Source organism: Mustelus asterias, chromosome 3 (assembly GCF_964213995.1).
Source record: "Mustelus asterias chromosome 3, sMusAst1.hap1.1, whole genome shotgun sequence".
NCBI lineage: Eukaryota > Metazoa > Chordata > Chondrichthyes > Carcharhiniformes > Triakidae > Mustelus > Mustelus asterias.
The window spans coordinates 149,045,225-149,058,695 of NC_135803.1; the positions used below are offsets into that span (position 1 = coordinate 149,045,225).

The 13,471-nt window shown below is 45.1% G+C and overlaps 1 protein-coding gene across 1 annotated transcript in view; it reads right to left on the reverse strand.

Annotated features, from left to right (window-relative positions):
* Positions 1-7,575, reverse strand: part of LOC144491888 (toll-like receptor 7) — a 75,239-nt gene extending 67,664 nt beyond the window's left edge. The window contains exons 1-3 of the mRNA XM_078210178.1: positions 7,480-7,575; positions 1,610-1,690; positions 1,432-1,512 (exon numbers count right to left, since the gene is read on the reverse strand). Of these exons, the coding sequence (XP_078066304.1) occupies positions 1,432-1,512; positions 1,610-1,690; positions 7,480-7,575 (258 nt within the window). The remainder of the gene's footprint in view (positions 1-1,431; positions 1,513-1,609; positions 1,691-7,479) is intronic.
* Between the last annotated feature and the right edge of the window lie 5,896 nt (positions 7,576-13,471).

Sequence of the window (13,471 nt, forward strand, 5' to 3'; positions counted from 1 at the left end):
CGCCCTCGGTTAGACATTCCCTCATTGATGGGTAGAGTACGCTGCCTGAAATATTGAGGCCTACCAGTTCTTTCAAGGAACTCTGTTATGTTAGCAACTGCTCTTTTCAGAGCAAAGACTTTGCATGACGTTTGCGTGGTGAATATAAATTCCTCAATGGTTTGACCTTCCTGTAATTTTGAAACTGGTGTATTGCAGGCTGTCTGAAACAGGACATGGAATTACATAGAGCACAGCACAGAGAGAGGCCCCAACAAGTCCATGAACCTGTTGATGCTCCACATGAGCCTCCTCCCACCCTAACAACCTTTCCTTCTTTTCCTTTCTCCCTCATGTGTTAATCTAGCTTCCCTTAAATGCAACAATGCCAGTTATTGATTTGTTGTAAAAGATACCAGGAAATGCCTTAAACGATACAGTCTGTACAGACTAAAGAGGGAATTAGGTGTGTTTCTGGAGAGAAGTGTATATGGGATGTGGTGTGAAGGCAAGGATTGACCTGGGTAAAGGGAACATTGCAACATTTGGAAGTCTGGAATGGATTACATTTTGGTTTGAGGTACTTTCTGGATGAACAGTTATTGAAGGCGACGCATTGGATACTTTGGACCAGGTAAGAATGGAACCAAACAGGAGGAGTAAAGGAGAAAATGAATAATAATACTTGATAAAACCTGTATCAAAATTAGCTTCAAAATTTACACAGGAATTGTGTGGTAGTAATGTAGGAAAACTGTCAACATTTGCTATTGTTACACCTCTATAGCTGACAGAAACTTCTGGAGTCTTCACATGCGCAGTTAAATGTAGAAATCAAGAATTTGCTTTCAGTTATTCGACACTTCTCCATTGCAGAGGCACCACATACTGTAATGTATTAGAAATTACTGAACTGATGAAAACATACTCTTTCACACTGTTAGTTTCTCTGTCAATAAAATCTTTGAGAAAGTCATTTTTCATTGAACAAAGTGGGACTTGGATTTTAATGGCATATTAAGTTGATTAATACTAATGAACATTGATTCTGACCCTAAGAAAGTAATTTAATTAGGGGAATGTCAAATTTTTCCATTGTGGTTAAAAAAAAAATCACTTTTCAAAAATATTGTTTTTTAGTGGGTTTATTATATTTCAGCTTCTATCTTAATTCCACATGTGCGTTCCAATTGTTTATTTATAATTGTAATTAAAAATGGAATATTTGCGTGCATTTCACTCCCTGGTTTACTGTCTGTGAGAATACTTCAATGTGATTGGATCTCCTCGACTTGGCATCAGATTCAAACAGGAAAGAGGGAATCTAATCACTTTGTGGGCAAGCTTTCTTCAAGGTAAGAGGCAAGCACCATTGCTTCGCCACTCACCATGACTATGTTTTCTATGTTTATATGTTTTTCCGTTTCCAAGACATTCGTGTCAATGTCTTACCTGGACTGCTACTCGAAATCTCCTCCAAAACGCCTGCCTCGATATTTTGTTCTGACTTCCTCCGTCCAAGTGCCATGGAGATTATCAAATTCACCAACGCCAAGATGAAGTAAATGGTGAGGGTGACATAGCTTTGATTTGTTAGGTAGATGAGCCATTTAGGGTTGTTAATCCTAACTGCATCGGCGATGCACCAGGACAGGGTGTATATCACGGTGAAGGACCGATAAAGTAACAGGCCAACTGGGTGGACTCTCCACTGAAAGAGAAACATTCAGTTAACACGAATCAAGAGTTTCCCTCAGAAGTTGAGCTTGTGCTACCAAGAAGGTGCATTGTCCCAATCTGGCTGATAGTTACCACCAAATAATAGAAAGAAAGATGGTCAGGGTGTTTAAATGGAAATCCCCCCCCCCCCTCCCCCCACCACCACACACACAACCATGTTCTATCTCTGCTCCCCCATCTCCCTGCATAAATTAAAATTACCCCCATAACTTTTATTTCAATTTTCCTTCTTCTCCTGAAAGTGCTGACTCACAATGGGGTATAGCACTATTAGAGTACATTGCCAAAGTTGGATTTCTTGTATTAGCTTAGACAGTAAGTGTGAGTAAGTTATTTTACGTATGACTGCGAAGGATAGAGGAGGCGATGGCCTAGTGTTATTATCGCTAGACTATTAATCCAGAAACTCAGCTAACGTTCTGGGGACCCTGGTTTGAATCCCGCCACGGCAGACGGTGGAATTTGAATTCAGTAAGGAAAAAATTTGGAGTTAAGAATCTACAAATGATCATGAAACCATTGTCGATTGTCAGAAAAACCCATCTGGTTCACTAATGTCCTTCAGGGAAGGAAATCTGCCATCCTTACCCGGTTTGGCCTACATGTCTTTGTACTGTTCTTTGTTCTTTTCACATGAGCAGCCTGGGAATGGAGGGATACAAACGATTGGTCTAGTTGGACCAAGAAGCGGCACAGGCTTGGAGGGCCGAAGGGCCTGTTTCCTGTGCTGTACTGTTCTTTGTTCTTATGTGACTCGAGAGCCACCACAATGTGGTTGACTCTCAACTGCCCTCCAAGGAAAACTAGGAATGGATAATAAATGCTGGCCAGCCAGTGATGTCCATGTCCCATGAATGAATTTTAAAAATATCCATCACAGAAACATACCATTTTGCTCAACCAGTCTAAGTTGGGTATTTGTACCGAAATCAACCCTCTAAATCGATCATAGTAACTCTATTCTTCCTTATGTGCCTGTGTAACTTCCCCTTAAATGAATCTATATCATAGAACATAGAATATAGAACAGTACAGCACAGTACAGGCCTTCGGCCCACGATGTTGTGCCGAACCTTTTCCAAAACCAAGATCAAGCTATCCCACTCCCTGTCATCCTGGTGTGCTCCATGTGCCTATCCAATAACCGCTTGAAAGTTCCTAAAGTGTCCGACTCCACTATCACAGCAGGCAGTCCATTCCACACCCCAACCACACTCTGAGTAAAGAACCTACCTCGTTCATCCCTCCTATATCTTCCACCATGAACCTTATAGTTATGCCCCCTAGTAACAGCTACATCCACCCGAGGAAATAGTCTCTGAACGTCCACTCTATCTACCCCCCTCATCATCTTATAAGCCTCTATTAAGTCGCCTCTCAACCTCCTCTGCTCTAAAGAGAAAAGCCCTAGCTCCCTCAACCTTTCCTCATAAGACCTACCCTCCAAACCATGCAGCATCCTGCTAAATCTCCTTTGCACTCTTTCCAGTGCTTCCACATCCTTCTTATAGTGAGGTGACCAGAACTGCACACAATATTCCAAATGTGGTCTCACCAAGGTCCTGTACAGTTGCAGCATAACTCCACGGCTCTTAAACTCAAACCCCCTGTTAATGCTAACACACTATAGGCCTTCTTCACGGCTCTGTCCACTTGAGTGGCAACCTTCAGAGATCTGTGGATATGAACCCCATATCTCTCTGTTCCTCCACATTCCTCAGAACCCTACCTTTGACCTTGTAATCAGCATTCAAATTTGTCCTACCAAAATGAATCACCTCGCACTTATCAGGGTTAAACTCCATCTGCCATTTTTTGGCCCAGCTCTGCATCCTACCAATGTCTCTTTGCAGCTTACACCAGCCCTCCACCTCATCCACTACTCCACCAATCTTGGTGTCATCCGCAAATTTACTGATCCATCCTTCACCCCCTCCTCCAAGTCATTTATAAAAATCACAAATAGCAGAGGACCCAGCACTGATCCTTGTGGTGCACTGCTGGTAACTGGTCTCCAGTCTGAAAATTTTCCATCCACCACTACCCTCTGTCTTCTATGAGATAGCCAGTTATTTATCCAATCGGCCAAGCTTCCCTCTATCCCACGCCTCCTTACTTTCTTCATGAGCTGACCATGGGGGACCTTATCAAACGCCTTACTAAAATCCATGTATATGACATCAACTGCCCTACCTTCATCAACACATCTAGTTACCTCCTCAAAAAATTCAATCAAATTTGTGAGGCAAGACTTACCCTTCACGAACCCGTGGTGACTATCACGTTTTATTTATCATTACTATTTATCATTTACTATTGTAGGGGCCTGAAAAAAAGGATAAATGAAAGAAAAATGAAAAAAGTGTGTTTTCTTGAAATATGGGTAAATCTAATGAAAAAAACATTCACCATTGTTCTTTGTTTTCTTGTGAGTTTCAATATCCTGTTTACTGGGCCAAATACTGTGAACAGATACTGTTTGTTTGAGTGATGGAAGCTAAGCCAATCCGTTTTCTAGAGAGCTGCACTTTAAGCCAATCAGATTACTTAGGGGAAGGGAAAAAAAAAACGGCGGGAGGCAGAGGAAGCTGCAGTGGGGAGACACACGTGGGGGAGAGGAAGCTGCAGTGGGGAGACACACGTGGGGGAGAGGAAGCTGCAGTGGGGAGACACACGTGGGGGAGAGGAAGCTGCAGTGGGGAGACACACGTGGGGGAGAGGAAGCTGCAGTGGGGAGACACACGTGGGGAAGAGGAAGCTGCAGTGGGGAGACACACGTGGGGGAGAGGAAGCTGCAGTGGGGAGACACACGTGGGGGAGAGGAAGCTGCAGTGGGGAGACACACGTGGGGAAGAGGAAGCTGCAGTGGGGAGACACACGTGGGGGAGAGGAAGCTGCAGTGGGGAGACACACGTGGGGAAGAGGAAGCTGCAGTGGGGAGACACACGTGGGGAAGAGGAAGCTGCAGTGGGGAGACACACGTGGGGAAGAGGAAGCTGCAGTGGGGAGACACACGTGGGGGAGAGGAAGCTGCAGTGGAGAGACACACGTGGGGGAGAGGAAGCTGCAGTGGGGAGACACACGTGGGGGAGAGGAAGCTGCAGTGGGGAGACACACGTGGGGAACAGGAAGCTGCAGTGGGGAGACACACGTGGGGAAGAGGAGCTGTTTCCATGCGGTAAAAACCCAGTTTTAACGTCGAGGCAAATAATATTCGTAGACTAACATACTTCACAGTATGGGCACAAATATTACTGTGCAGTTAAAGCTCGTGTTTGTCGCAGTTTAGTCACTCGTTTTTTCCAGTTTGAAGTGAAAGGCAGCAAGGTTTAGTCCTGTTTGTTATTTTCATTACTGTTGAGAAAAAGTGTAAAGCGCATCATCTTGTCCTCTCAAGCGTGGACGTTTCTGCTAGAAACTGCCGGTGAGGGACAGTCAGCTATAAACGCCGGGCATAGTTTTCACTGAGAAGACGGAGAGAACGAGGATTAGCTGAAGCTAACTTGCTCAGTAGCACTGCCGAGGAGGACAGACTTCAGCGAACTGGACCTGCGTCACTACACGGACAGCTTGCTGCATTTTGTTTTCCTGCTGCATCATCTTCCCGCTCGCAGACCCTTCTGGACTGTGTGTGTGGTGGTTGCGTGGGTAACTGGAGACTATACTATCAGACACTGAACGCTATCAGCCGTGTGTTGTTGAGGGCGTGTTTGCTTCATATGTGCACCAACGTATGGGCCCCAACGTTTATAAATCCAAGCGCTTGGTAATATTTTGAACATTTCTCAGGGTTGAAACTGTTTCATTGAAAAATCTTTATTTGGGACTCTTTACCTGTTTTATGAGACGCAACAATGCAAAAAAATAAATTTATTTTTGTCATTCCTTTTGCATGGTTGTCCTGAACCTTTTCTTAATATAAGGTTTACATACTTACCATTTTAGGAGGCACCACGCTATTATTAATAGATTATTACTCTAGATTGCAACTGCACACACTAATCCTTTTCATTCATGCCTGTACTGACATTTCTTGGTAAATAGGAAATTTAGCCTAGCTCAACACCAACCGCTAAGAACTCAGGATCCTGTTAATTGAACATTTACATAGTAGCCCCTTATAACATCAAGCACATCCCAGGTACAGCTTTACTTAACTCAGCTGGTCAGAGCATATCGTTGTCAGCAGGAGGTTACACTATCATTTACTATCATTTGCTTCAACCAATCTCTGCAGTAGCGAGTTTCACATTCTCAACACCACTTTGGGTAAAGACACTTATTCTGAATTTCCTAGGACCGGATGGTCCCACCGGCGGGAATGGCCGGAAAATCCCAGCCTATTCTTTCCCTGATCCCTCCTATGTTCTCTACTCTACAGACTTTAGGTGGGTTGAGTCAGTGAGCACTGATATGGCAAGTATCATTCCCAAGAACATTCCTCCTTCAACAATACAATCTGTATTAGTTGAATACACGCGCACTAATCCCCTGAGTTGGCAATCGGTTCTGTTGACCTCATTTATAACTTTACCAATTACTGATGGTGATCTGACTTTTTGAACAGTTGCTAGGGTTAGAGGTGCAGTCAGCGCGATAGGGCTTTTGAAGAAGTATTCACGACCTTTTCCACTCGTGTGAGGTCATTGAACTTCTTGTGACGATACATCCAAGGCCTTGTGGCTTTAACCCTGGCAAAAAGCTTCATGGTTATCTGTTCCCTTGCCTTTTGACTGTGTCTAGTGGGAATTGTGGCCCCCTCCAGATTGAGAAGAGCACTTTCTCTTTCCACCTCATTCACTAAGACCACCAGTGTCACGTCCGCAAGCCTTGGAACCTGCTCATTCCCATGTTGGGCCATTCTCTCCTGTTTGCAGCTCAGTTTCACTTTCTGCACAGCTGCCAACCTCTGCTGCGGCCCCAGTGCACCTCCCTTTTAAGGGTCCTGGGCTGGTTTTTACACAGTGAGGGCGAGCTTTAAGCTGTGAGAACAAGTTATGATATTTGACTCTTCCCCCCACGCCCCCCCCCCCCCCCCCCCCCCCACCCCCCCACTCCATTCCCAACCTACTGATGTGAGCAACCAGTGAACAGTGTAGTTTGCACTGGCTGGACGCAGTAATTACTCAACTGAGAGGTGAGCTTAGAGTTAGTGCGCTGCCTATATTACACTGAATGGGCAAAGGTTAATCGTGAATTGTGATCATCGCGCCTGACTCTCACCAATTTTTACAGATGAACTACAGAAAGCATCCTTTCTGGTTGTATCACAGCTTGGTATGGCTCCTGCTCTGACCAAGACCCCAAGAAACTACAAAGCGTCATGAACGAAGCCCAGTCCATCACGCAAACCAGCCTCCCATCCATTGACTCTGTCTCCACTTCCCGCTGCCTCGGAAAAGCAGCTAGAATAATCAACGTCTCCACGGACCCCGGACATTCTCTCTTCCACCTTCTTCCGTTGGGAAAAAGATACAAAAGTCTGAGGTCACGTACCAACCGACTCAAGAACAGCTTCTCCCCTGCTGCCATCAGACTTTTGTTTGGACCTATCTTATATTAAGCTGATCTTTCTCTACACCCTAGCTGTGACTGTAACACTACATTCTGCACTCTCTGCTTTCCTTCTCCTCCATGTATGTACTCTATGAACAGTATGCTTTGTCTGTATAGCGCACAAGAAACAATACTTCTCATTGTATACAAATACGTGTGACAATAATAAATTAAATCAAACATGAAATATAACTTCTGTCCTACTTGCGGTCGAAGAATTAATTGTGGGTTTCTGGTCTTTGGTGAGCACTTGCCCAGAGTGAACTCCTGCTTAAAGGTCTTGATCCAAGAGAGTCCCATTTTCGTTGTATACACTTCAATGCTCTCGCTCTGCCCTTTAGTTATGGAGAGGCATTCGGTTCTGACAGAACTTGTAAAGCATCATCCTGCTATCATTCCAGGAAGTTACACAACTCTTTCCTCCCTCCCCCCTCTTGGACATCTCCAACCTTGCCAGCAAAAGAATAACAGCTTTCAGTTTCAAGCTGGAGGGTGAAGTAGCAGCAGGAACCTGACCAGATTGTGTATCGGGTACTCTGGAAATTTCACTAAACAGGTTTCTTTGTCCTGTCTCATATTACTGATCTTGGGATCTGATGTCAATATTGTTCGATTGCACAAACGAGGACATCTTATTTCCCTCCCATCTCCCCGCCCCCACAATCCAGCCACCAGTTAATATAGAAAAACCTCATCAGATTAGAACTTTCTTTTAATCGGGCTGCGCTGTTAAATTGTGTGCCAGTATGAGATTACCCAACAGGACAACTAACCCCAGTACAGCACGTGACTGCTTATGACGCAAAAAGGAGTTGACGCTGCCAGAATATTATTTTACAAACATTCAAATTAGGAGCAGGAGTAGGCCACTCGGACTCTCGAGCCCTGCTCCACCATTCAATATGATTGTGGCTGATCTGATTGTAACCTCAACTCCAAATTTTTTGCTGACCCCCGGTAACCTTTCATCCCCTTGTTAATCAAGAATCTACCAAGCTCAGCCTTACAAATTTTCAAAGGCTCTGCTTCCACTGCCTTTTGAGGAAGAGAGTTCCAGAGATGCATGGCCCCCTGAGGGAAATATTTCTTCTCATCCCCTAATTCTAAATTATCCCACAGTGGGGGCAGCACGGGTGGCACAGTGGTCAGCACTGCTGCCTCACAGCACCACGGAGCCGGGTTCGATTCCTGGCTTGGGTCACTGTCTGTGTGGAGTCTGCACTTTCTCCCCGTGTCTGCGTGGGTTTCCTCCGGGTGCTCCCATTTCCTCCCACACTCCAAAGATGTGTGGGTTGGGCGCACTGGCTGTGCTAAATTGACCCTTAGTATCATGGGGATTAGCAGGGTACATGCATGGGGTTACAAGGATAGGGTCGGGCTAGGATTGTTGTCAGTGTAGGTTCGATGTGCCAAATGGCCTCCTTCTGCACTGCGAGGATTCTATGTTCAAGAGGGATTGGTTGCAGCGGGATTTATTTTCAAAGGGTGGGCTGAAGCCATTGAGAGACTTTCTTAAAAAAACAGTTTTACCGTGAATACCCTTTCAAAGTATGAACCATTTGCAAGAAATTCTGAATAAATTTTATTGCTGTTCTTGATCCAAGAGAGTCCCATTTTCGTTGTATACACTTCAATGTTCTCGCTCTGCCCTTTAGTTATGGAGAGCCATTCAGTTCTGACAGTTAGAACTTGTAAAGAATCATCCTGCTATCTTTTCCTGGATATAAATGGTTTCCTTTTTCCACTCTGGTCTGACTATGTGTGGGTTTTTAAATAAAAATCAATAGTCAATCTTCAAGCACCAAGAATTGTCACATCTGACTCCATAATTATGGAGGTCTTGTGGCACAGTGGGTAGCACCGCTGCCTCTGAGACAAAAGCTCCAGGTTCAAATCCCATCTCAGAACTTAATGGCCAAGGAAAGTGCATTCATAATGAGACTAATCAGGTGAAGTATCTCTTCCAACACATGCCAATGACTGGGGGTAAGAGCGAGAGAAATTCCTGATCACCCATGCGATGGAAAGAAAGTTGGAGCCTCCGCCATATTATCCATAGCTCCAGTCTACAATATGCATGTAGAAAGTGCATGTTGCCACAGCAACTTGGACTACCTGAATGAACTATGACATCACCAACACTCTGTGATTTTGCTGGTAGCACTGAATATGGGATCTGTGGTTTCCAATCCCACTTAAGCACAACAATCTCAGGTGACGTGCACAGAATGAGACCTTTTGGCCCATCATGTCTGCGCTTGCCATCATGAACCTATCTATTCTAATCCTATTTTCCAGCATTTGGTCCGTAGCCTTGTACATTATGGCATTTCAAGTGCTCATAGAAACATAGAAACCCTACAGTACAGAAAGAGGCCATTCGGCCCATCGAGTCTGCACCGACCACAATCCCACCCAGGCACTACCCCCATATTCCTACATATTTACCCACTAATCCCTCTAACCTACGCATTTCAGGACACTAAGGGCAATTTTTAGCATGGCCAATCCACCTAACCTGCACATCTTTGGACTGTGGGAGGAAACCGGAGCACCCGGAGGAAACCCACGCAGACATGAGGAGAATGTGCAAACTCCACACAGACAGTGACCCAAGCCGGGAATCGAACCCAGGTCCCTGGAGCTGTGAAGCAGCAGTGCTAACCATTGTGCTACCGTGCTGCCCCTCATCTAAATGCTTCTTAAATGTGAGGGTTCCTGCTTCTACCACACGTTCAGGCAGTGAGTTCCAGATTCCCACCACCCTCTGGGTTTAGTACCAAGAGAGTAATGCACAGTTGAAGCTGTGCTTTTTTTGGATGAGATTTTTTAAAATGTTTTAATTCGTTCATGGGATGTGGGCATCACTGGTTTGGTCAACAGTTATTGCCCATTCCTGAGGGCATTTAACAGTCAACCACATTGCTGTGGCTCTGGAGTTACATGTAGACCAGACTGGGTAAGGACAGCAGATTTCCTTCCCTCAAGGACATTAGTGAATCAGATGGGTTTTTACAGCAATCAACAATGGTTTCATGGTCGTCGGTAGACTTTTTAAATTCCAGATTTTTATTGAATTCAAATTTCACCATCTGCCGTGGTGTGATTCAAACCTGGTTCCCCCCAGAGCATTACCTTGGGTCTCTGGATTACTAATACCAACGACAATACCACTATGCCATTGCCCCTCCTAAACTGATGCTTTGTTCAAACTGATGATCTGATGAATTCCAGGGAATTTTTGTAAAGGAGAATAGGGGGGGATTATCCCCAGTATCCTGGCCAATGTTGAAACCTCAATCAAAATCACACAAACAGATAATCCAGTCATTAGCATAATGGGATCTTGCTGTGTGCAAATTGGCTGCTGTGTTTCTGATTTAACAACACTTCAAAAAGCAGCTCAATGGCCATAAAGGGATGTCTGATGGGTATGAAGGGTGCTATGCAAATGCAAGTCTTTCTTTCCTACTTGCGACAGCTGAATGAGAATGTTCCAGATTTGGGACGACCCAAAAGCACTTTCTCTCCAAAAGACTGGGTTAAGATGACCTAAGAAAAGGAACATTTCAAAACGAGAAATGATTCTGTGTAACTCGGAAAACATCTTGGCAAGCTCACAGAATTCAGCACAAAGGCCTGGGAAGATTGGGAAAAATAGGGAAATCACCAGTATTGGACATAAATTGACTCTAAATTTCAATCTAATTGGACGCAGGGCCCTTTGCGCCAAGTTGTTCTTTTAATTTAATGAATGATATGTCACATTAGGCTTATGAACCACATGTAGTGCTTGGCAGGACACAGATGTCTCAGTTGCTGGTCTGACTCAGTACATAGCTTTAACCCTCTGTGTTTAGTGTAAGTGTGGTGAACCATAGATGGTTACCACTATGGGTACTTGTACATATGTTACACTTGTTACTGTTGGGGTTAGGGTTGGGGTGTTCCACCTGTTATTATTGTTTATGTGGTACGCTCCGTTCGGCTCCGCCTTCTTACAGGAGTACAAAGGTCACTGCTACTTCCTAGTAGCCCTTAGTCTGGGATAATATTGTTAAGTAGTGTGCTCCAATCTTGTTGTGAATAAAAGCCTTTATTCCCGGGTACGTCCTAGCCTCCTGTGTGAATCAATCGTGCATCAGTAAGGTTGTCATTAATATCTATTCTAGTGAACATTAATATCTATTCTAGTGAATGCAATTTAATTAATCATATTTATAATGATTTTTTAATATAAATTTAATATGAATTAGAGAAATTGCACTCTGTTTATAAACCCTACAATCCTCCTGTCATTGCATTACACTGAAAGTTACTAGCAGCAGTATAAATTATACCTGAATGGATGTGTGGTAGGGGGAGGTGATGACGATAGGGGAGGGGCAGGAGGGAGATAGGTTTTTGTTCCGATCGGAGCTCCCTGAAAAATGGGGACCCCGATTTCAGTGGAGCTGGTTGCCGGATTTAAGAGTCCCCCACCTCGCCAGGATGATGGTGGAACCCACAGCCGCTCTTTTTTCTGAGACTAAGAAGCTCAAAATCTGGAGTGAGAACTGAGGCTGCAGAGCTTCTCACCAGTTTTCTCACCAGAACTGCCACTTTCTGGCAAAATCGCCCCCAAATGTTTCAGATGTTGCTCCTTTCATCAGAAAGGATGGGGTTTTATCAGTCCAAATATTAGCTCTCCTTTACGGCACGGTGGCACAGTGGTTAGCTCTGCTGCCTCACAGCGCCAGGGACCCGGGTTTGATTCCGGCCTCGGGTCACTGTCTGTGCGGAGTCTGCACGTCCTCCCCTTGTCTGCGTGGGTTTCCTCCGGGTGCTCCGGTTTCCTCCCACAGTCCAAAAGACGTGCTGGTTAGGTGCATTGGCCATGCTAAATTCTCCCTCAGTGTACCCTCAGTGTGGCGACTAGTGGGATTTTCACAGCAGCTTCATTGCAGTGTTAATGTAAGCCTGCTTGTGACATTAATAAATAAACTTTAAAATCTAAACATTTTCCAGCCTCTATCTGCCCTGCAATGTATTTGCAGCATTTTCTGTGAATAAGGCAATATTTACCAGCAATATAGGACCTGAACGCACTGGAAGGGGTGCAGAGGAGATCCGCCAGGATGTTGCCTGGAATGGAACATTGAAGTCATGAAGAGAGGTTGGATAGGCCAGGCTTGTTTTCTCTGGAGCAAAGAAGACTGAGGAGCGACTGAGGTGTTCAAGATTATGAGGGGCAAGGACAGGGTGGATAGGGAACATCTGTTCCCCTTAGTTGAAAGGTCAGTTACGAGGGGGCACAAGTTATAAGTGATGGGCGGGAGGTTTAGAGGGGATTTGAGGAAAGACTTTTTTACCCAGAGGGTGGTGATGGTCTGGAATGCGCTGCCTGGGAGGGTGGTGGAGGCGGGATGCCTCACATCCTTTAAATAGTACCCGGATGAGCACTTGGCACGCCATAACATTCAAGGCTATGGGCCAAGTGCTGGCAAATGGGATTAGGTGGGCAGGTCAGGGCCTTTCATGTGTCAGTGCACACTCGATGAGCCAAAGGGCCTCTTCTGCACTGTAATATTCTGTGATTCTGTGAACATTAGTTCACTTTTCCCAAGGCTGTACGGACTGTAGATTGAGGTCTCTCCCATTGCTTCCCTGGCCTCTCCTGTTCCACACCAGGCTGCTGTTTTTAACTGTTCTCATCTGAAATCCTGGCAGCACTGAGCTTTTGCAAAAGTGTTCACATTTTCCACTCATTTTTATTTGGTCAGTGGAGAATCGGCCGTGCAGGTGAAGGAAGGCACCGGCTGCTTACAGCTAAAGAGGAAAGACTTCACAGCAAAACACAAGGGAATACCCAGCATTTCCACTGAACTTTTTTTAAGGCAATGTGCGGTGTTGAGGCAGTAGGTTGTACTGTATGTATTGAGTGTAATGCTGTGTTCCATCACATGCCCTACTCCGACACCGTGACTTCAGTTTAACTCCGACACGTGGCAACTTGCGATTCCATTTTCTTTTGGCTTCAGCTCTGACGAAGGGTCATCCAGACTCGAAACGTTGGCTCTATTCTCTCTCCACAGATGTTACCAGACCTGTTGAGATTTCCCAGCATTTTCTGCCTCTGTTTGTGATCCCGTGAAATGTCTCGACTCCCTGCGTGCCTTTGGCAGGGAGCTGGAGCAGTTCACGGCATGGTGTGCAC